General features: G+C 43.6%; 2 protein-coding genes across 2 annotated transcripts in view; one reads left to right on the top strand and one right to left on the bottom strand.

Moving 5' to 3' along the window:
- The window catches only part of LOC105909019 (ephrin type-A receptor 7), a 107848-nt gene extending 104699 nt beyond the window's left edge, over nucleotides 1-3149 (top strand). The window contains 1 exon segment of the mRNA XM_031585962.2: nucleotides 1-3149. This exon segment is cut by the window's left edge and continues 1038 nt beyond it. The gene's annotated coding sequence lies outside the window, so the exon portion shown is untranslated.
- Nucleotides 3150-7319: 4170 nt separating this feature from the next.
- On the bottom strand, nucleotides 7320-23225 carry LOC105909065 (prolyl endopeptidase-like). Its single transcript, XM_012837654.3, has 15 exons — nucleotides 22990-23225; nucleotides 22338-22412; nucleotides 20997-21130; nucleotides 20410-20540; nucleotides 19913-20122; nucleotides 19579-19700; nucleotides 16697-16802; nucleotides 16220-16411; nucleotides 14286-14483; nucleotides 12168-12271; nucleotides 10494-10630; nucleotides 10272-10366; nucleotides 9858-9989; nucleotides 8333-8489; nucleotides 7320-7873 (listed from the first exon to the last, which is right to left on the bottom strand). Exons 1-15 carry the CDS (start codon nucleotides 23029-23031, stop codon nucleotides 7579-7581), a joined length of 2130 nt encoding a protein of 709 aa, XP_012693108.2. The 5' UTR covers nucleotides 23032-23225; the 3' UTR covers nucleotides 7320-7578.
- Nucleotides 23226-24522: the final 1297 nt, after the last annotated feature.

Below are 24522 nucleotides of genomic sequence, written 5' to 3'. Positions count from 1 at the left end.
TCTTGTCCGTTTGCCTGTCCTGAAAGAGTGTGTCATTTTTTGTTACACCGATAGCTTTTCTGTTGTGTTTTTTGTGAACTATCCTATTCTTTTGTTGACTGCTACACCTTCTCCTCTCCATTCACGGTTCTTACTAACTGCGTGGCCAGATGCGTGGCCAGTTTCTCCCCCTCCCGACTCGCTTTGGGGATGTTGCACTGTAAAGAAGGAAGGGTCATGTCCAAAAGTGAGCATATATATCATATTTACTCAAATATTTATTTATTTGTTTACAAAAATGTTGTTTGTTTGGTTCAGGGCCGGCCCTAGCCTTTCTTGGGCCCTAGGTGGTTTTTGTTTTTGTTTGTTTGTTTGTTTGTTTTGCAGGGGGCCCCCATCCAGGGGGCACAGAACTTGGCGTGAATGCGATCAAGCAAAATAAATAAATAGTAAATAATAATAATAATAATAATAATAAAATAAAAATACTGGTTAAGTCAAGTATTTATGGATTACTTAATAGCTTTTATCATTTATGTCATTGTGCTTTTTGCTGGTTAGTGTTTTGACACCGTGCTGTATACTATGCAAAACCATTCTAAATAGAGAATGGGTTTACTTTCTTAATTTGATTGGCCCCACCTCAACAGATCTTTACATCTACATCAACATATAAAGTATGGAGATTTAGACAACAGAGTTTAAAAGTTTAAAAGAGAACTATTTTATTCCAACCATTAATCACTCTGGACTCAACAGGTCCGCAGTAGTGTCAATGGTTGACACATTAGCCAATCAAATTATTCTATTTGGTGGGCGTAATATATTGGGGATGTCAAGGTCTTCTCAGCTCGTACTGCAGGCCTTTCTTCCTAACCACTCTCTGGGTTTGTTGATGTAATATGACGGTAATGTTAGCAACCTGAGAGGAACAGGGTAAGTAACTTAGTACACTTCGCTAGGTCTTCTGTTCACCCAAAACACGTTTTGCTGCTGTTAAACAATACATGATTTAAAGCATTTATCTTGTCTCATGACATTGCTTTGATAAAAAAAAACTTGTTTGGTTGTAGGCTGTTATTGTTGTAAAAAAATAACGAAGGTTGTGCAAGAAGCTGCTTCAAAACAACCTAGCTAGCCACAGTATGTAAACCATGCCTTTCCTCATCCCCTTTTTGTTACAAAACGCTTGAAAATTCGGTGTTTAAGCGTTTAAAGGCCAATGCCCCCCGCCCACACACACACACACACACACACACACACACACACACACACACACACACACTCTCCAAACTGGTTAACTCCAAAAGACAAATCGTCATTGAAAACAGTCTTTTATTGGATGCTACATGCAAAAAGGAACTCTCAAGTGATGTAAATAAATAATAGCACGGTGGGGCCCCCTGCATAGTGACAGCCCTAGAATGCTTGTGCCACGGGTCACCCTGGTTTGGTTGTTCCTCTCCCTTTCTTCTCTCTCTCTTTCTTTTGTTTTTTTTCTTGTGATGAAAAATTATGGAAAATATGCTTTCTTGGAGATCATTTGGAAATTTGGTAAAAAAAAAAAAGAAAAGGAAAAAAAAAGCGTTTTGTCTCATTCCTGCTTTGAGCACATATATCGCCATGGCAACCTGATTAAAGCTGAGGTTGATGGGTTTTTGTTTTCTGCACTTTGTCAAAGTATTGAAGGGTTCATTTATTTAGTATTACTAGTGGTTCCTTGACGATTTGATGTGCTGACCTTACATGTGCTGACCTTACAACCCACATCAGATACTGACAGATTTTTATACACATACACACAAAGACACACCCAATATACGCACACACCAGTTATAGTTTTTTTCTTAAGTGTTTCTGCTGATTGTCTAGCAGACGGACTGGAGAGCTCCATTTTGCGGAGATTAGCTGTGTGTGTGTGTGTGTGTGTGTGTGTGTGTGTGTGTGTGTGTGTGTGTGTGTGTGTGTGTGTGTGTGTGTGTGTGTGTGTGTGTGTGTGTGTGTCAGGGAAAGGAGCTTGCTCCACACTAGTTTGAATGTGTTGGTATTTTTGAATAGGAGCGTTTGCATATGTGGATTGTACAGGCCTTGTCACTTCTAGGCTCTTCTCCTTTCTTAACTCTATATAATGATGATTCTTTGGCACAGACAGACAGACAGACAGAAGTCTCCCAGAGTGAGATAAGATGTCTTTCTCCTTTGAGGAACAGATTACGCTCAACCATTTTTAATTTCACATCAGAGACCTCCGCAGCGTCGCATCGAACACTCGACTTGGGACGTGATGCACTTGACAATGTTGCCCGGGCGGCTTAGTGTCTGCCTCGTGTGGGCTGAGTCATCTTCCATTTAGTTTCGTCATTACAGACAATGTGTGAGGCTTCATCTGGAGACCGACACTGGCGTCTGGGCTTCAGAAACACCCCACAACTGCAGCACTAAATAGAGGACTTTTATCCAAACAACAATCTAGTTAAGAACAAAGGATCTCTATATCTCCAGCGCACCACTATTTACAGTAAGCATTCATGTCCAAAATGACGTTAGTAATTTTCACTTTTCAATATCTGATGAATGGAATGGCGTGGAAAAGTAACTTTCCTTTTCGGAGCAACACTTTGTCCTCTTTCCTCTTTGGCACTTCAAGTATTTTTATGCTGCCATTGCTTCGAACTGACTCCGAGCGTACGCTCTGTCTCTCTCGCTCACACACTCCTACAGAAGAACCACGCAGACACGTACCCCCCCTCACAGACGACACGTGGTGCTGGAGGTGATCATCATGGGGCTGATTGTTACTGAATGAGTTGCTCCATTCGTACCTCTCCTCCTTCTGATCTATGTGTTTAATACTGTAAATATGTATTTGAAAATGCAATCTATTTTTATAATTTGTTGGAAAGAAACTACGTGTGAAGTAACATGCTCACTGTGGAGTTTTAGTGTTGAGTTTCGGTGACGAGGCGGAGGAGACAAACGGAGGACTGGAAGTGAAGGTAGCTTTGGAGTAAAAAAAATAAAAATCCTTTTTTATTTTTGGTTCTTTTTTTTTTTGCTTGATTATTTTTCCTGTTTTCTGTTTTGTTTTTTGATGATTTTTACCTGTTAGAGGAAACCGATGGTTGTTGCAATATAAAAAATGTGTTATTAAAAAATTCTGATGATGAAAAGTCTGAGTTCTTGCTTCTGTCTCTTTTTCTTTTACTTTCTCTCTCGCTCTCCCTCTCTGAGGGGGTTCTTGGTGTTACTCATCATTTCTCGGTCCCTGCTGTTCCAGTAGCATTTATTTTATTATTATCAAAGTCCCCTTTCAATTCTTCTTTTGGAGTATGTGGTAAGTATCGTTTCATTCAAGCAAATCTCAGACGTAAAACTTTCAATCAAAAGTGGATTGTCCAAATCAATTCGGTTCTTTCATTTTAATCGCATCTCAACTCTCCATTTCACTCTCATTTAACTCGGGGCAGATAAATCTCTCCTCACTCTAAGATTTACCAAAGTGCCAAAAAGCACTCGCTTAGCTGTGTGTGAGTATGTGTGCATGCAGTCGTGTGTGTGTGTGTGTGTGTGTGTGAGAGGTTGCAGTGTTCTCCCAGAAGAAGAGGCAGGCAGGCAGTCACAAATTCATTTTTTTTATATTGTGCTTTTATTACAGTGCAGTGAGGAACTGGGAGTTAATGAGTTTTATCTTGCGCTTGTTGCTTTGCCGCTGCCAAGCGGCTGCCTCTTAACCGAGAGGCAGCGAAGAGAGAGAGAGTGAGCTAGTGCGCGCCCATAAATCACAGTGAGAGGGTGGCATTTAAAAACAAAAAGAAATCATTATTTACACACTTGCTTAATCTTTGTGTATACCGGAGCCAGTGGCAGGGCCACGGTGCCAGGGGCCTAGATTGGCCCTCTTCTAGAGAAGGCAGTCTGAAGGAGCAGTGGCCTACAAGCCAAGCAGGTTGGTTCTAGTGCCTCACAAACACTCATTACAAGCCCATAAAGAAGTCTTGTCTGAGTGCTTTGGCTGCAAGAGAGGGGAGGAATACAGAGGAAGGTTATGAGAGCGGGGGTGTGTGTCTGTGTGTGTGTCTGTGAGAGAGCGAGAAGGAGAGGCAGTGGGTTTGAGAGAAAGAAAGTGAGCAATAATGGAAGGATAAAAAAAATAAAACAGAAGGGCCGGGTTAGATGAGAGTAAACACACAAGTGACTCCCAGCTATGAGATGGTAAGGGACTTCTTTGTCCTCTCTTTCTCTGAAGATGAAAGGCTGGTCTACAGAGAGAGAGAGAGACACACACACACACACACACAGAGGGAGAGGAGGGGAAGGACACTCATCCAGCCACAGCTAAGCTGGTGTGAAGGAGAGACAAACTTCAGCTGAAAGTTCTCCCTCTCCTTGCTCTCCAGCAGACTAAACGCCAACCAGCGGTCAAATCGGCTTTGAGGAATTAATCCGCTGTTGTGTGAACAAACAAAGTGTGTGTGTGTGTGTGTGTCTTTGCTGAACTGTACGACCACTTAAGGTGGGAACAAAGGGAATACACAAACGCTCGGTAGTGTGGTTGATACTCTGAGCTTTTTAGGAGCAAAGAAAGTGTAAGCCAGAAGAGCGCTAAAAGAGAGATAAATACAGTATGAAGGAGAAAAGTTTCACTTTGGTATCTGCGTTCAAGCACACCTCAGTTGATATTTGACACCACCACTCTCGTACTTTCACACTTCTCTTTCTGTCTCTCTCTCTCACACACACACACACACACACACACTCCCACACACACATAGATACACTCACACACACACACATAGATACACGCCACTCTGCTGCTGAGACGGTGTGGAGCAGTTAGCGGAGGTGTCCTCTGGGACCACAGATAGTTGAGGTAGAGTTATGCCCTTCCACTGAATTATTCCTCACCTCCCTCACTGCAGTTTCCCAGAGGTAATGGAGGTGTGTGTGTGTGTCTGTGTGTGTGTTCGTGTTTGTGGAAGCAGGTAAGACAGCAAGTAAGCTGTCTGTGTGTGTGAGGGAGAAAGTAAGATGGCAAAAAAAGATGTGTGTGTAAAATATTGAAAGTGTGTGTGCGTGACAAAGTAAAGCCGCAAGTAAGGTGTTGGTGTGTGTGTGTGAGAGAGAGGGAGAAAGACACCACATTTTTTTATATTCTCATCATCCCCAGCCCAGATGCAGGAGGGAGATGAGAGATTTCACCATGTCCCAGCACAGCTTTACCTATCCATGACCCATCCCTTCTTCCTGAGCACTGCACCACTCCTCTTCCTCCTCCTCCTACACATCCCTCCGTCTCTCTCCCTCTCTCCCCCTCCGTCCCGGGCCCCTGTGAGCGCTCTGCTGAGACGTGCTTAGGAGGGCCAATGGTTCAGTGGAGCAACTCACGCTTCGCTGCAGTGAGCTGAGATTAAACTCCCCGTGACCGCCAATCCAGGAGACTGGGATCTCTCTGGCTCTGTCTCTCTCTCAATCCTCTTCTCTCTCTCTCTCTCTTTCTTTCTTTCTTTCTTTCTTTCTTTCTCTCTCTCTCTCTCTCTCTCTCTGTTGCGCACTCTCCCTCAAGCTCTCTCGCTCAATCTTTCTTTCTCTGAATTCCCCTCTCGCTCCCACCAGCTCACTCTTTCTTTCACTCTCTCTCTAACTTTCTCCCTCCATTCCTCACTCACTTCCCCTCTCCCTCTCTCAAGTCCTCTCTTTTTCTCTTCCTTACTCTCCCTCAAACTCTCTCTGACTCAATCTCTCTTTCTCTGAATTCCCCTCTTGCTCCTACAAGCGCTCTCCCTCCTACTTTCTCTCTAACTTTCTCCCTCAATTCCTCTACTACTCTCTCTCTCTCTCTCTCTCTCTCTCTCTCTCTCTCTCTCTCTCTCTCTATCTCCTACCTTTCCCGTATGCCACTCCACTCCACTCCCCTCGCCTTTAACCAGCTACCACTCACCCTCACTCACTACCATCCCCTTGCTTTTCTTTTTCATTTCTATCTTATCCTCTCTAGCTCTCCCCTCACATCACCTCACTTTCCCCTCTTCCCTCCTCCTCCTTCGCTTCCTCCCTTCCTGATCTCTTTCCTCCCGGGTGACAGCTGATAAGTGACACTCCGTGCCCTGCTACAGGAGGGAGCTGCAGCTGAAGATGGGTTCATTCAGTTCATGGGCTTCCATGTACGTTACATTACACTAAGCCTGCCTTACCCAGTGTGACTATGACCATGACCAACCCATCAACATCAGTGATAATAAGCCATACGCACTGGTGAACACTTAGGTTTGATGGTTTGTTTATGATGGCTAATGCTTTATACTGAAGATAACTATCAGATAATTCAGATTTATAGTAAATTAACATGAACAAAAACAGTAGTAGTAGTAGTAAGTAGGCTATAGATGAAATTAAATGTAGAGTTTATTTTTAATTTAGTTTTAACAAATCTCTTGTAATTATTTATATTAAATATGTATAATAACGCACTTAATCAAGGATGCCCTTAAAGGTGAGTCCACATTCCTAATCCCATACACTTCTACAGAAATGTTCTACAGAAGCTGGAACTTAAACTACAAAAACTGTAGAAACAGTCATTTTCTACAGCTTTTTAACAGTTATTGAAGTGAACAGACGCTGGTCTATCTCTTTAGGGATCCTTTTCATGTTGTCAGACATTTACAATAACATTATGAGCCTGTCAGTGGCGAAAACAAGCGGTTTATTATGACGCAGATGCCTGTCCCATGGGATTACATTGTAAAGCTGTTTTGCGGTTGCCATTTATAACGTCCTAACTCAATACTGGACCAATTTTGATCGTTGATTGTCATTTGTAAAAGTTAGGACCCAAACAGATCTCATAAATAGGGTCCAGCTTGAACAATATTAAGGTTTCCCTTTAATGAAAAATATTTGTTTTTGCTAGGCATAATAAATATTAAGTATGGAATGCCTTATTGTTGCCAGTCAGTCTAGTCTAGTCTAGTCCAAATAACACTTTCTTCTCACCAAAACTATGAGGAGGGTGAATATTGTATATAGACATCAGGAATTTATAGTTTTGCACAGCCTTATCTTTTTATGGATTTATGAGCCTCATTATTATTTTCTGTATCCCCCCCACTACAAAATTGATTGATTTTGTAATTACAGTCCTCTGGGCTCAGAGCTCTTAATCAAACTACAAACATGGTCTAGTGTTGAGGAATAGTGTGACATCTGGCCAGATCAATAGCATTTTTTTTTCAGTACTGTGATTACGGCAGTGGTTATCATTTCTTTGTGTGTAATGGTAATATTTAAAGTTGTCTGCTGTTGCCACCTAGTGTTGAAAAGAAGTACTACACACTACGCAGTTGAGAATCATGATTTTATTTGGCAGTGGTAGTAAAAGTTTTATTTTTGACAAAAGTACTTTCTTTTGATGTTGACTGTATTTTAGAATAACCGTGAATTTTGAGTGCTATGTTAAGAAAAGAGGAAAAGAAATCAGATGTGTACACGTTGTTTATTGCTTATTCGATTGTTTCCACCAGATCTGTTCTGTTCAGTTGTGTATCTGTATGTTTCCTCTCCCTCCCTCTCTCTCTCTCTCTCTCTCTCTCTCTCTCTCTCTCAGTCCCTCCAGCTGATACCCAGCACCTGGGCGACGAAGGAGTAGATGTCGGCGTCCTCCTGGATGGCTTTGGTGGTGGGCTTGCCGGCGCCGTGGCCGCTGCGGGTGTCCACGCGCACCAGCAGGGGCTGCTGCTGGCCAGGGCTGCACCCTACGCCGTGCTGGAGGGCTGCCACGTACTTGAGCGTGTGGAGGGGCACCACCCGGTCGTCGTGGTCCGCCGTCAGCAGCAGCATGGCCGGGTACGGGGGCCCATCCCGCGGAGCAGGGGGGAGGTTCTGGAGAGGGGAGTACCTGGGAGATAGGAGGTAGAAGAGGTGGAAAGGGGGAGATTGAATGAAGACTAATAATGGATAAAGAGCGAAATATTATTGATTGATTAGATATTAATGAAGACGTGAGGATGGCCAGAAAACTGCTACTGTTTGTTTCTGTGGTTATTAAAGGGTAAGAGGTGAGCAGGGGTGGCGTGTGTTGGTACGGCGTGGGCTTGATGTGAGGGTAACTTGTAATTAAACAGAATGATGAGGTGCTGAACTGACATTTAAAGATCACAGACTCAAAAGGGCCACAACACAACAGCCACAATAAAGACATGCACTCAGGCTAATAGATTGTTAGTGTTTCAGAGTAACCGAGCAAATCAATGTGTGTGTGCGTGTGTGTGTGCGTGTGCGTGTGTGTGTGTGTGTGTGCTTGTGTGTGTGTGCATTTGCATATAAGACAGAGACAGAGAGAGACAGATAAATGTACTTGATGAGCCACTGGAACTCCTCAGGCTTGTCTGCGCAGCCGTAGTCGGTGGTCCAGGCATGTCCGATGGTGAATTTATGGAACTTGAGCATGTCCATTACGCCAACCTCAGCCACAGCACAGCCGAACAGCTCCGGCCGCTGGTTCACACATGCCGCTGTGGAGGCAGACAAGCACACACACACACACATTATACAACATATACATGTATGCCTGTGTACACACACACACATACTACAGCACATAAGCATGTAAACCAATGTACTCTCTACACTCACAAACCCACACACACAAAAAGAATCTTTCCTGGTAAGAGACCAATAATATATGGTCAGTTCTTAACATGAAAACACATAAACACACACACACACACACACACACACACACGTCAGCATCTGCACAAACTCATTCTCTATTAATCTCAAACTAATTATTCTCCATGTCAGAGTAGAGCCTGACCACAAAGTTAATTATACCTGCACCTGCACCTGTTGGCCTCCTGACACTCCCTTCTAATAGACTAGCTGATACAACGCCAATCTAACTCTACTCACATGGACGAGTCCATTTCTATGATCTAACTCTACTCACATGGACGAGTCCATTTCTATGATCTAACTCTACTCACATTAACGAGTCCATTTATATGATCTAACTACTCACATTAACGAGTCCATTTCTATGATCTAACTCTACTCACATTAACCAGTCCATTTATATGATCTAACTCTACTCACATGAACCGGTCCATTTCTATGATCTAACTCTACTCACATGAACCTGTCCATTTCTATGATCTAACTCTACTCACATGAACCGGTCCATTTCTATGAGCATTCTACTGAAGGAGAGGGAGTGCAGAATACAGTTTCAGAATAGTGGTGCATTACCGTATGGTATGTGCACCCTCCATTTAATCACGAGATTCACTGTTTAATCTGCCGTTTAATTCACAAACTGATTGAATCTGTCCTCTGTTTGATTCATCTTACATTACCACAGCGTTTGTGGAACACATGAACACACCCCCCCCTCTCCCCCCCCCCCCCCCCCCCCCCCCCTTCCTCCTCCCTCGCTTGGCGGTTAGGCGCATGATTGATGAAGAGTTTGCTTTGGGCTGCGTATTGAAATGCCTACCCGCTGGAGGGAACGCAAAACTTCTTCACCACTCAATCCAAGCCCAACAATTTTATGAAGCACTCAGAACAAAAGATAAAAAACACTTCTCTGATCTGTTCTTGGCAAAGCTCTGAGAGTCATCAAAGCTGACTGCCTGCAGTTACATGTGCTTCACACTGCTGCTTTTGCAATTGAATACACACACTAACTTGGACAGACTCCTATACGTATGTATACACTTACACCTGATACATGTTAATTTCAAATACAATCTCACACACACACATACACACACACACACACACACACACACACACACACACACACACACACACACACACACACACACACACACACACACACACACACACACAAACACACAGTTGTGATGGGCCTAGTCACACACCCACGAGCAGTCCCCCGTTGGAGGCTCCATTGATGGCTATGCGGCTGGCCGTGGTGTAACCCTCCTGGATCAAATACTCAGCAGCACACTGGAAGTCGTCAAAACAGTTCTGCTTGTTTCCAAGAGTGCCACCTACACACAGAAACACAGATACACACACACACACACACACACACACAGGGTTACAACACATTACAGTACACTATAATCTCCTTGATGTTCTAGAGCCAGCTGTCACAGCCTCTCTGTTAGCGTTCAGCATCATGAACGAACACAGAAACTGCCTGCAGAACTGCTGTTAGGGACATAATTACTTGACAGGTTAAGAGGCCGTGGGTAAAGTCTGGAGCGATGGCCACACACATGAAAGATTGGGTACTGCTCTCTGTTTACAATGTGTTTTGGGACTAGTACCTTTGTGCCAGGTTTGGCCATACTCTCCCCCTCCGCGGATGTTGGCCACAGCCAGAATGCCGCCCAGGTGTCTGACGAACAACAGGTACGACACGCTGCGAAGTGGGAAGAGAAAGGTGTCATTTTTACTCTCCCTCTCTCTTTGACTGTGTATACAACCCACAGCCTCCTCTTCTAATCCATCCTTCCGTCACACTCTCTCTGTCTCTCTGTAGGACTCACTTGTAATGTGGCTGAATGGAGTGTTCAAAGCCTCCGTAACCGTACAGGAAGACGGGGTGCGTTCCATCTCTCTTGATGCCACGGGCGTGAACCAGGAACATGGGGATCTGTGTTCCATCTTTACTGGGGTAGAACACCTAACACACACACACACACAAGCACACACACACACACACACACGCACACATACACACACACACACACACACGTACACACACGCACACACACAAACACACAGGGAACACTGTTGTCACTGTTGTTCCATAAAGTCACCAACCAACGGTCAGTGCTGCTCTTGTGTTTTACACACCCAGTTCTTCCGCACCCTGGCCACAGTCTCTGGGAGGTGTCTACATCTACACACAGTCACTAGTATCATCGCGTCATGAAAATGAATACATTTATACATCCACTCTCTCCCGATGACCCCATGCTCAGCTACACAGGCTTTCACTCATCTGTTTGGTTCTGCTGTGGTTCTGCATGTGTTGACAGCATCAAATGACCTACAGTTTGTTCCCAGGATAATTCCCATCTCAAAACCTTTACTTCCGTAGAAAACAGAACTAACATTTTTGACTTCAGTACTTAGCTCTGAAGCTGCAAATGTGTTCCATTGGATGTGTTAAGATGATTAAAGTGAATTTGTATCACGTGCTATGAATGTTATATAATTTACGTGCAAGGCTTAAATAAATTACTCAGAATGGGCGTGTTTATGGGATAGGCTACATTGACTTTGACAAAATAGCTTGTCACGGAATTCAAGAGAAATGGTGGCTATGGCATTTTAAAACACGTCTGACAAGCTGTAATTATGTGTCAATGAAAGTAAGTGTTCTGAACTACAAAACAAAAAAGCACTACGGTACTTCCTTGGAAAAGCGCCCGTGGTGAACACTGCCGAGAACCCCCGCGGCGACAATGCCATCTTCTTGTAATCTCGTGTGCAGATTCAGCTTAGAGGAAGTGTGCGGTAATGCTCTTGCTTGGCTTTAACCAAACCTTGCACCAATTAATTCCGGCCTGGCTCTGCCCACTTACTGTGTTTGACCACACTTTTACCTCTTTCTCTAAAACATCTCTATGTTGTCGTCATTGCACTGCCATCGACACCAGCCATGTTGGCTCTCAAACTAGGGCATATGAATATGAATGCACAAGTTTTCTCTAACCAAACCCACTATGCACTGATGCACACATTCACACTGTTTGGCCAATGGTGTGATGATACAGTTCACCTGTTTGTTCAGTAAAGCTCAGTAAAACGTGGGAAATGACACATAGCCCATTTAATGTTTACCGTGTTCTTCAATATTTCCAGGTTCTCATTAAGTGTAAGAACTACTGAGAGCTGCTCACACTGGGTTCAGCCTCTATTATGTGTTGTAATACATCATGTAGCATCATTTTTAGGCCCCGAGTTATTAATACAAAGACATATAACATGTATTCTGAATATTCAATCTGTTTGTTTAACATCACAACATGCCACAATGTCAATATCAGACCCTAGAAAAAAACTAGAACGCAATGTATAAAAAAAAACTTTGCTCTTTTAAAATCCTGCTAGTGATAACAACAGTTGAAATGCTACTGTGTGTTCAAATGGTCTCTGCTTTTACTGTCTCCTGCCAGCTCCCGTGGAAGCCTTGCTGTTGGTGTCAGGCTCACCTGCGAGGTCTGGTAGTCCTCCTGCTGGATGCCCTTCACCTCCACCTCCCTGAAGACGCGGGGCTCCGGAGCAGCCTGGCCCAGGTCACAGTGGTAGATGATCCCTGGTGGAGTGTGTGGGGGGGGGGGGGGGGGGGAGAGAGAGCAGAGGCCAGAGAGAGGTGACGGCAGAGCAAAGAGCCTATCCTGACTCACCACCCGTGGAGATCTACGCTGTAAGCCATTAGTCTTTCCTATTTTCGTGGCGAACTTGCCCTCCATCCCCCAGTTCTTTCAGCGGGAGTTCATTTTCTGAAGAGGGGGTACAAAGGCATCTCGGGATTGACTGAAGGCTACAGCTTCGAAACGGTGGTTCTGGACTCTTTAATGCCAATATAAGGTTCAAGGGTCTGACACTAGACATCGGAATCCCCTTTTAAGTGGCAGAGACTACGAGAGGGAAAAGGCTGAGAGTTCATCTGGAAGGGCTTGTCTTTGCTGGAATTAGTATATCGCCCTCATTTTGGGATACGGAATACGTGGAGAAATATTTTGAGGACAGAAATTTCAAGTTTGTAGAGAAGCAATGTGAACATCAATTTCCAAACAGAGGCTAATAAATGTTAGCAAAGCATCACTATGCAGCAATCTTTGAAGCGTGTTTTATGGGCAACTGGGCACACAGTGTGAAAATGTAAATAAACCACAACACCAGTTAGTATCCTAGTAAGCTTTTAGTTGTGCTGTCTTAGCTTTTGTTGGTCTTTGCAAGCTTTTTGCATACCGTTTTAGGTAGTTAGCTCACTGGTTTTAGACCAAAACTGCTTACTGCTGCTTTAAGGTTTACCATGTGCCTACAGACTGAACTGGAACATAACTTTGCCTCAGAGGGGTTTTCTTTGATCTGTCTCTCAATCTCAGTAGTACCCAAGAGACAGCAAAGGTCGTCCATCACTCTCCTGCCTCCTTTATAATTACACTATTTAAAACTACAGCCAAGGCACCAGTGCAGTGCTATTAGGCAGTCATATTATGCAACTGTAACAAGCCAATACACTGAACTATATGACTCAAACCACAGACAGACAGACACACCGAACATGTTGAGGCGTGTCTATTGTCCTGTTTTAATCTCAGGTGTGTTTGGGTTTTGTTGAGTATGATGATACTTGAACTACTGAGGCACAGGGTACACATGAGGCGATGGGCAGGAGGATGGGGTCTGAGCCACAGGCAGAGCTGGGTAGAGTAAGCAACAGCTCTGCTCAAGTAAAAGTATTGTTGCTTTATAATAATGATGTTGATGTAGAAGTATAAGTACCCATGAAAATAATGACTTGAGTAAGAGTAAAAATTTATCTCATAAAATGAGTGCTCAAGTAGTGAGTACCCTCATATGTATTTTATTCAAATGTGCGGTTATGCCCTAAAATCTAACATTTTAAAATGCTTGTTTAATAAACACAATGTAACATGGCCATCTGCACATTGAAGTAAATCACATTCCAAATAAACCGAATCAAATAAATAAATAAATAAATAAATTGTACACTGGAGGACCATTTGGGTGCCCAAAGCGGAATTGATTTGTGGTGCCCCCACCTCCCTCATAAAAAAAGTACAATACAATAAACATTATTATTATTATAGTTATAAATGTGAATCTCTTAGCATAATTAATATGTAATCAATAACACAGAAACAAGTCACACAAATGTTAACGCAAACAACTAAAGCAAACAAAGGGCCCTTACAGATATTTTCAGTTGAAATAGCAAATCTCATATTTTGCTCATCCTCAAATTCTTTGCTTACTGTGTATCTTGCTTTTCAAATATTCAGTTAAAAAAATGTTTTGGCAAATTGATGCTGTTTGATGATGTATTAATCAATGGTGTATTGTCAGTTGAAAACATTTGGTTTGAGCTACGTTCTGATAAACAGGTAAAAATACAAAATATAAAATATTTAGGTGTATTGAGTCATATTAATAAAGGAATATGGAGACCTCCGAAACACTAACATACCTGCACACATATTATCTTTATCTAGTGTTTTTACTGAGATCATTTATAAAGCAATGGAATCTGATGTGTTCTATTTTGCTCTTCCTGCTTTCATAAACCATCATTAACATACCTGGCGTGGTGAAGGAGGTGAACTTGTAGAAGAAGTCGGGGTGCTTCTTCTTGCAGCTGATGCCCGCCACTGTGCCCACATCCAGGGGCAGGTCCCGGATCAGCTTGCCCGAGGACAGCTCTCGCAGCTGCAGCACGTCCTTCACGTCGTGCACGTAGTTCACCAGGAGATGGCGCTGGTTCACACAGGCCACAATACCTGGGAAGGGGCAGAGGACACAGACAGGCCGTCAGATGGACATGTTAACATAAAAACACGACTATATATACATCAATCTACACCTATTTGTGTGCCTATACCAAGCAAGCTGTAGGCTTCATGGCCTTATCTTGTTTTTTCAAAATGTTTGGACCCTACTGTCTTGACAAACATTAATCATTTAAGGTTTGCAGGCATACAGGTGTGTGTATATATCTTCAGATATGGACAGGTAGTTGGCAAAGCATTCTTGACAATGTCTCTTTCTCATCTTTTCATTGTCAGTGACACCCACTGTGGTAATTGGTTGGCTCAGAATGCCCTTCAGTTTCAGCCCCTTTCACCCCCCTGCTGGCTCAATGCCTTTGTGGTTTGGTTCCCTGGAACTACGGACGTTGCCTCAGAGCCCCTCAGAGAAGGTGACACAATGTCAACTTGCATTCGCACTTGAATGAGATCTTGACTTTGTAGATGCTCTGCGGTCGATCAGACTCTTGATCCTTTTTTTCCCCCTTCTGGGTAAGAGTGGTTAGGGTGGGTGTGGGCCAAAAGCGTTGCATGGTCTGTTTGAGTTTTTTAACGCCATGCCTTCTTTCCTTCCTTCTTTCTTTCTTCCCTTCTTTCTTCCCTTCTTTCTTTCTTTCTTTCTTTCTTTCTTTGATTCATACACACCCACACACAAATACAAACACACTGACAGCCTAGGGCTCTCATGCTGTTATGTGGTTTATCTTCTCTCAGCTCACAAATCAACAAGTTGCAATCATTTCCAGGCCTGTGTCTCAGTGTCTGGGCACACTGCTACTACCAGTCTGTGTCATGAACTCTTTACACCATCAAAGCAGGTGAAGCAATAACAGCTATAGGCCTTGGGCCTCATCATAATATTGTAAAGATAATGCATGAACCCATAGTTTGCTTTAAGACCTATGCCCAACAGCTGACGTATACTGATAAAACAGTGACTCTTTTCCGGCCTTTGTAAAACTAGAGCAAAGACTATCATGAGACTGTGTAGACCACACATAATTACATTCTTTTTATTGTCTTATGTGGCTGTAAATCTTTGCTGAGTGAATGTTGCGTGTCATGCTGTGGGGTTGTAAATGAACAAGATATAGGAGGTTAAAAGGCTTTAAATAACACCAGTCAAACTTTTCAACCTCAGTTCACATCCTGTTTGATTAGTGACAGAGAGCGAGACGTGTCAGGGCAGTAGTACAGCAGTCAGGAGCTGACAGACTGACTGACTGCACCTCACTTTGACTGCACAGCCAGCAAGGGACATTGCTGTGCTTTCGAATTTAGCTGGAAAAGCCCGGGCAGTATGAATCAAGGCTTGTAAGAACATGTGGTCTGATGTTTTTTTTTTTTGCTCGTTTTTTTTTCACACAAATGCTGTATACAGGTCATAGGAACTACTGCTTGCGTGGGAACCTATTCCTGAACCTTCAAAAACACACTACAGTCACCATAACAATCAGAGCTCCACAAGTGTGGTGGCTAAGTTGTTTGGATTGGATTGTTGCTGCCTCGTCTGTCTCGTTGTTTTTGTGACAATGACAATAAAGTACTTTGAACTTGAACTTGAACTATATTGTTTGGAATATCAGGTTCTTGCTGCTAGCCCCCTATAGCCACATGTGGGTTGGGTGTTGGGGTTCTGGTCAGAACAGAAGTGATCCAACCATCAATCCACACTTCATGAACCCTGGATGGTTGTAATTTCAGCTCACCAAGGACGTCTTTGGGGTGCTCAGGGATGAGGGCGGTCCACTGGGCTGGGTCGGGCTTCTGCAGGTCGATGTTGATGAGCCGGTAGCGCGGTGCCTGCAGGTTGGTTCGGAAGGTGAAGACGCTGCCCTCGTTGGTGACGTACGAGTACTGGGCCTCGAAGTTGTCCACCAGCTTAACCCACGGGAGCATCCCTGCTTGACACATAAGTGTAGAGATTACAGTATGCCACACTACAGTAGAAAGTGCAGCATTTACAGTATAGTACAGGAAAAAAAGTATATTTTCTTTATAAAGTATTGTTTGTCATTATTCGATGATGCCAGAAGCCTTTGCATATAAAAATAAAGCAAATTCTCTCGCTGATATTCGTGTTACTGTGCCAGATGTAGCGATGTTAACTTTACCGAACATCCAAAAGGTGACTTAATGACAGGCCAATAAGCATCATAAACAACACAGATACAAATAAGACCCACCAGTGATCCCATTGGGTAGCTGCTGCAGATCACAGTACCATAACCGGTTCACCGGCTCACAGCCTTCAGTGATGGACAGAACAGCATAGCGACCATCATCAGAGATCTACAGACACAGAGCATGGTAGAGAGTGGTGAGAAACACAGAAATACACTCATGGCTGTCATCATGTATCAGCTTTATAGAATGTGCAGGTTTCAGCAGCTTGGCATCCCTGGCTAACCTGGGAGTACAGGTGGATGAGATGGATACAGTTTAGAAACAGCAACTACTGATGTTTGACTTTGACAGAGATAAGGGGACTGTAACGTGGCCATCGTATATACGTACATCATGTGTACCAAGAATCTGGCATAGAAATACAGTAAAGTAGAAATGCCAGTTAGAACAAAATTGGGCGGATGAGTTGGCAGGAGTGAAATGGTTGGGTAACATCTCAGTCACCGTTTCAGGAAGCCTGTTGATAATGTGGAGCCTGCCAAACAATGGAGGTACTTTAAGAACATCCCTCTGGCACATTGGCGAAGCTGACCACAGACTAATAAATCGGAACAAGTGACTAACTCCAGGTGGGTTGGAGTAGGCAACTCAACGCAGCATCTCAATGGGGGGTTTGTGTATGGTTTTACTGAGAATTCACTTTACAAATAACGTGGGTCTGCCACCCTTGCCCTCTGTTGTTGTGCCCACCAACAAATGCCCATGCCATCCTGTGTGTATATACCTGGGTTTCCATCCAACTGTTTACATTCGAATAAGACATTCTGACTGGAAACACTTGAAATTCACATTCAAGTCTTCTAATGCATTGCTAGAGATGCGGCTAGATGCTGATTCGCTAGAAGAGGGGATGGATTAACTCCGTATTCGCATAGGGTATAATGCAACTGAGGTTCATGTTAACGAGTGTATTCGCATAAATTAGCATTTTTTGCTTTCTGTTAAAGTTGCCATGACAACCTTACACTGCCTTGGGTCAATACACGGTAAAAATGCCAAAGAGGAAGCTAACTCAGAGTGAGTGCATCAGTAGGGTATGTAAGATATGAGGTGACATTGAACATTCATATCTGCTAATTCTGCCGTATTCTTCCCTGGAAGAGCCACATCCTTGAAGCCTGCCAAACAGTGGAGGAACTTTTGGAACATCCCTCTGGCACATTGGTGAACCTGACCACAGGCTAATAAATCAGAACAAATGACTAACTCCATGTGGGTTGGAGTAGGCAACTCAACCTCTAGTTCTCTCTTCTATGTTAAAAGGAGTGAATGCAGCATCTCGAGGGGGGGTTTGTGTATGGTTTTACTGAGAATTCACTTTACAAATAACGTGGGTTTTCGGTTTGAACTCTGTCCCTGACTGACCATGTTTGGATCCATAATAACCCTTGTCTGGTTGCATTTATGGGAATGCAGATTCACAGCACTTCCTCTTGCCTTCTCAGACAGATCTCCCCAGAGACTCTGAGATTTCCTCAGGCTGCCATTCCAACGCCACAGTATTGCCACATGCAGCACGCCACTCTGTTTGTCTGTGGTGCCAGGTATGTGTGGAGTGTGGGTGAGTGATGAAGAGAGAGAGAGAGAGAGAGAGAATTTCTTCAGTCAGAATCAATGAATGCATTGCTAGAGGCAGCTAGATGCTGATTTGCAAGAGATGGGGATGGATTAACTTTGTATTCGCATAGGGCATAATGCAACTGAGGTTGATGTTAACGAGTGCACATTTGCATTTTTTGTTGCCATAACAACCTTACATTGCCTTTGCTCAATAAACGGTAAAAATGCCAAAGAGGAAGCTGACTCAAAGTGAGCGCATCAGTAGGGTATGTAAGATATGAGGTGACATTGAGCAATCATATCTGCTAATTGTGCCGTATTTTTCTCTGGAAAAGCCACATCCTTGAGCCCCCCACACCAAGAAGTAGTTGTGACCTATAGATATAGATATGTCTATGGTGGTGACTCCTTCTGGTATATATGGTTGATGGAAACTGGTTTATTTACATATATTTGCATTTGTTGCAATTCCATCAGAGGTTTCTGTTAAGCTGCTCACACGCCTTTTAATCATACCATGGAAGACAGACAGACAATTAACAGTAAAGGGAGGAAATACCAGGATTGTGTATCATGCATACAATCTGGAACAACAGGTCCTCTGTTTCAAGTAGTTCTAAGAGTGTGCGTGTCTAGTGGCTGATGAAATACGAAACGTTGTGAGATCACAAGAAGGCTAAAGTAACATGGAAGTTGGTGAAATGTTTGGTTGGATGTCCATGTGGTAAATTTCCTGTTCTACTTAAGTAATGAAAACCACACAGGTCAACATTTCAAGTGATTCCTAATATATGTCGAAATTAAGCAAATGGGTTATTGTGATCATACTGTGAAGAAAGAGGACACACATCATTTCCTTTTTTTCTAACATGTATATTAGGGCTACGAGTTTGCTAGTAGCCAGCTAATATCACTTAGGATGATGTACGCAAAAAATGTAGCCTGTATGTCTTTTCATTCTCTAGTTTATTCTAAAATTCTTTCCGCGTTTTCCCTGTTGGGGATCAGTAAAGTACTCTATCTAAATGCCTTTGCAGGACGTATCCATTTTCTGAAGACTCCAGAAGGCTAACACATTTAGCACAACTAAAACTTTTCTCCTAGAAGGGGCTGTAAGTCATATTTGACTAATGGCAATACCCAGATATTGCTCACTGTTTCACTTCGGTTAACGTCTTTCAGTTTACAATGGCATTAATAGAATAATCAATGGGACCTGAAAAGGGAGTAGCTGAATCAGTCATGTTATTATAGTGGTTACAATACCTAGAACTTTCTAGTTATAACGCAATGGGTTTTTAACCATCAAAAGAGGTCTCACCGTCACGCCACTGTGCCATTTTGGGTTGTCAGGAAACTCAGCCACCAGGATATCCTCTGATTGGCTGGTGCCTATCACATGGTAGTACAGCTTCTGGTTGAGGTTTGATGTTGTCTCTGTGCCTGCAATGAGGAGGTGTCAATGGACAACGGCCAGGAATATAGTCAATGCCTATTATTGTATTTTTGCATTTTTCAAATGTATTTTTCTCAATTACATATACACAAACACATTCACATCCTGTCCGCCAGCACCCCACCCCCACCCCGGCATTCCTGTCCTCCCTTCACTTTCTCACACACACAGATATATAAAAGCCTTTGGCCAGGCATACCATCTGCCTTTCCACCCTGGGGAGGGTAGCAGTTGTAAAATACACCCTTTGCATCATGGGTCCAGGCCAGGCAGCTGAACTTGACCCTCTCCAGCACATCAGGCAGTGGGCTCAGATCGTCTCCCTTGATGAAGCGCACCGTCACCCAGTCAGAGCCGCTGGTGCTCAGGCCATACGCAAAGTACTCGCACTCTTCAGACAAGCGTCCCACTGCAGGAGAGAGAGGGGCGAGGGAGTTTGATGGAGAACATGTGTGAATGTGTTCAGAGACACCACAGACACGGGGGGAATGCCTTGCATTTAGCTGTAAACATCAGCCCATTGACAGCCTTCATTTACAGGAAGTGAATGTTCATTTGAAGAAGTGAGAGGTGAAATAGAAGTGGCACTCATATGTGGCACTCACAGACCTCTAATGAGTCTCTAGCACCAGACTATTAATGTGTCTTGGAGTCGATGAATGGTGTTTCGTAGCGACATGGGGGGGGGGGGCTCACTCTTTAGGGACACAGTTCCGTCTTCAGACAGGGCGTTTGGGTCGAAGAACACAGTGGCGGCGGCATCTAGAGAGTCCTGCACGTAGAGTACGTCCTGGTTCTGCAGGCCCTGGTTGTGGAAGTAGAAGTACCTGGAGCAGGACAGTATGACCATCAAGACATGTCACGCATAGCCAACTCCACACACGTCCGATTACTGCATAAGTGGTCTCTGAAACTGGTCTCTGGAACTGGTCTCTGACGAGATGAAATGAAAGAATAAGCCTCAGTCTTACAGTAAGCTTTGCATGTCATAAAGGAGACCATGACGTTGAAGAAGGCATCCCTGAACACAGGAACAAATGTATTGTGAAAAAAATATATCTTGTGCAATGTTTTGTTCACCTGTATGGAGTAATACTTCTCTGTGCTGATCTAGCAATAGTTAGTATCGGGCCACTTACGGTAAATGGGACTGATTCTCCAATCCTACCGCCCGCAGGCATGGTCTATGGCAGCATTGCTCAACGTGTGTAGACTGCAGAGACAGCAGCATGCTGGGAAGTGCACCCACCCACCCACCCACACACTCCCAATCTTGCCCTCACCTGTTCCCCCTCTTGTAGGGGCAGCTGTATTTGGGGTAGTCATAGAGCTCAGTGAGTCGCTTGTGGAAAAGCGGTCTCACGGTACACTTCTCCAGGAAAGGCATTGTCAGTTTGTTCTGTGCCTCCACAAAAGCCTGAAGGCAGAGAGAGAGAGAAAGAGGTTACGGGGCGGCGGATGAAAACAGGGAAGTGTAAGATTGAGCAACTGAACTGAATATCCTTCAGGTGAAAGGTTACTTGGTCAGATGCAGACGGTACAATTTCAGATCAAATCTACAGTCATTTCTCAAGTTGCTTTCATTACTCTCTAGTCAGTACAGCATGTCTAAGCTTTTCCCTCGTGGGGGTGTGGCCTCAATACCATTAAAGCTGGATCTCACATTGGTTCATCACACCAGTATCAATGACCACTTCACTTTATGGACTCAATTTAATCATGTATGCCCTTATATTCTTTATTGTCTTGTATGTATTATGTCGTAAATTGTACAGTTGTTTCTTAAGTGTGTCTCTCTGTGCTGTGCCTTTCCTTTTTGAAATGTGTATCTTTGATCTTTGACCTTTGACCCTTCACTGTTTTGAAGGAAATGCAAGTCTACAAGTCTGCAAGTCTAAACTGGAAAGACCCTACCCTATTTAATGCTCATAACAGAAGTCTTTTGTAGTAAGCTACCGCATACCTGCACAAGTTATTTCACAAACACACATAAACTGGTTTCCTCTGAAGTCCTCTGACTAATGACACTTACTGTACTGCAGGAGGGTGGGTGAGGGTGTGAATGTATAGGCACGCATGTGTGTGTGTGTGTGTGTGTGTGTGATAGAGAGCTTGATTGTCATTGATTGTGCAAGTTTCCTTAGTGCATATTTGTGTATGTGCATGTGCTTTTACAGAGTGACTGAAGTCAAGAACGTTTGCACTGCCAAGTATGGTTTAGAAACTATAGTTTATAGTATTATAGCAGTTAACTATACAAACTAGCCCTTGTGTACTTAAACACTGTCACAAGACTGACAGGATGACCAACTGTCATCATGCTCAGAGGATGCACTCCTTACTTGTACTGTACCCATTTGGAGAATGAGATGCGGGGGAAAGTTTGTGGCCAACTCAAAAGCAAAAGATATCAGAAAATGTAACGGGTTTAGTTAACTCAAAGCTAGGCATACACGACAGGCTGAGTGGTTCCCAGCCCTAGTGGAGGAAATGGTGTGTGTGTGTGTGCGTGTGTGTGTGTGTGTGTGTGTGTGTGTGTGTGTGTGTGTGTGTGTGTGTGTGTGTGTGTGTGTGTGTGTGTGTTAGTTGTGTTTAACACATTGAGAAACATAGACTGTCTGCACCTTGGTTTCCTCACTATCAGGGTCCTCTAGCCAGGCATAGGGATCCGAGATCTTGACCCCATGATAGTCATCCACCTGAACCGGGAAGCAGAGGTGAGCTGTTAGCTTGCTTACAAGTATACATATATTCAGCGTGCGTGCGCGCGCGCACACACACACACACACACACACACACACACACACACACACACACACACACGTGTGGACCAATCCCTATGAACAAGCATAAACATTGGTTCCCTGTAAACTAAAGTCCCCAAACCTACAAAAACCCTACAATAACATTCCAATGTTTTGGAAAAGCTTTATTTTCTGTTTTGTAAAGACGTTTGTAGAGGTTTCTGAATGAGCTGGAAGCAAGTGAAACAAAGGGAAAAAAGGTAGCCACATAAAACCTATTGAAAGAGAATGCAGCACACCCATCTTCATATGACCCCAACACTCACACACACACACACACACACACACACACACACACACACACACACACACACACACACACACACACACTCACACTCACACTCACCCAACCCCATACAGACACAAAGAGAGAAAAGGCCTATTGCTTCCTGTATGCTTCCTGTCCCGATGAGTGTGTACATATGCCTTTAAGAAGACGCCGTGGGCTATGTAACATGAGAATACCACCCACCTTCTTCTCATCGCGTCTTGCGGCGGGGTACTGGAAGGTCATGACAGCTGAGAGTGTGTCTGTCGTTCTGATAGGCTTTTTTCCCAATCTGTTTACTCACTTAGCTGTGCTCCAGGCTAATGGTGGAGAGCGCGCCTCAAAAGTGAAAGTGAAATTAAACTTTTCTTCCCGTCTGTCCCTTCCTCCCTCCCCCTGCTGTCTCCCGCCCCATTCCAACACGCATGCCCACGCTCACCAAAACTCTCATGCGACTCTCAGGCAGGAAATGATGTCACCATGAGCAAGCTGGGGCTAAGTGTGGAGAGCTGGTATCAGGTGTCAATCACAGCAGCCGAGAGTCAATGTGAGGGCAAGTATGTGTAAGTGGGAGTTTATGAGTACTTTCAGTAAGTCTTTTTGCAGTGCTCTGCAGAAATGTCATGAAAATGATTTGATTGGTTGAATGTGGGGAAATGTTTTGATAAACTATCTGTGAACACTTGTCACTCACTATCTGTGAGAGTTTAATCTTTAAATTGTGTCACATTTGATACATTCATTTCATCCACTGCCTCAGGATAGACAACATTTATATTAGAGAATAATAGAGAATAAACCATTTTATGTCCTTATCTGTGTTGTTTCTAATCGTATGTTAGCCAGCCATATATATATAGTGAACTGGCGAGGCTATGATAACCATGTCAGCTCAAAACCATGTCTAGGCTCAAAAACCCCAAACTTTTAACAGAAGTGTACAAGCACAGGTAGTCTTAAGGGTCGAGCTCAAAGAGTTAAATACATTTCGTACATATAACCTCGTTTGAGTTCAGCAACTAGGAGATGCTGGGAAGTGCAGGGTGATGACCAGGGTACGACCTGTTTTCTCACTGGATGCTCCGCAGGGAACAAAGACATTGAAGGAATGGATGGGGCCAAGACGGGAAGAAGTGGGTGTCTGAGCAAGTTACCAGCATTCAGAACATGAAGGAATCAGGGTTCAGATCAGGGTTCAGAGAATGGTGCAGATGGCTTTGGTTTGGAGAATGTGTCAGATCAGGTGTTTTGCTCCACGTTCCTGCTTCCTGTATGGTATCGTCTGAAACTGATTAGACCTCTCCACCCTCTTTTCTTGTCTGGGTTTCTCCCATAGTTTAGCCTTCTCTCCCGCTGTTCTCCCGTTTTATTAGTTTCCTTTCCTATTTATCTCCTGTATTTTTAACCTTCATAAACATGGGCAGACATACAGTATACTGTAGTCCCCTCCACAATTATTGGCACCCCTGATGAAGATGAGTAAAAGGGGTTATAATAAATCCACCTTTTTGTGAATTAGCTTAGTTTCAAACTGGTGTAATGAGAAGAATCCAACCTTTAATTGAAGTAAACTTATTCTGAGGAAAAATGTCCCTCATCAAGAAATCATTATTTTGAACAAAATCACATCACACACCCCTAGTTTTTCTCCATTTATATTTTATTTTTTAAAGTTGATCAGTGTTTAGGAACGTTCAAGCAGTAATCCCTCTGTTTCACTGGGGTATAAATATGAGG

This window comes from Clupea harengus, chromosome 19 (genome assembly GCF_900700415.2).
Source record: "Clupea harengus chromosome 19, Ch_v2.0.2, whole genome shotgun sequence".
Classification (NCBI taxonomy): domain Eukaryota; kingdom Metazoa; phylum Chordata; class Actinopteri; order Clupeiformes; family Clupeidae; genus Clupea; species Clupea harengus.
This window is presented reverse-complemented; position numbering and strand designations above follow the sequence as displayed.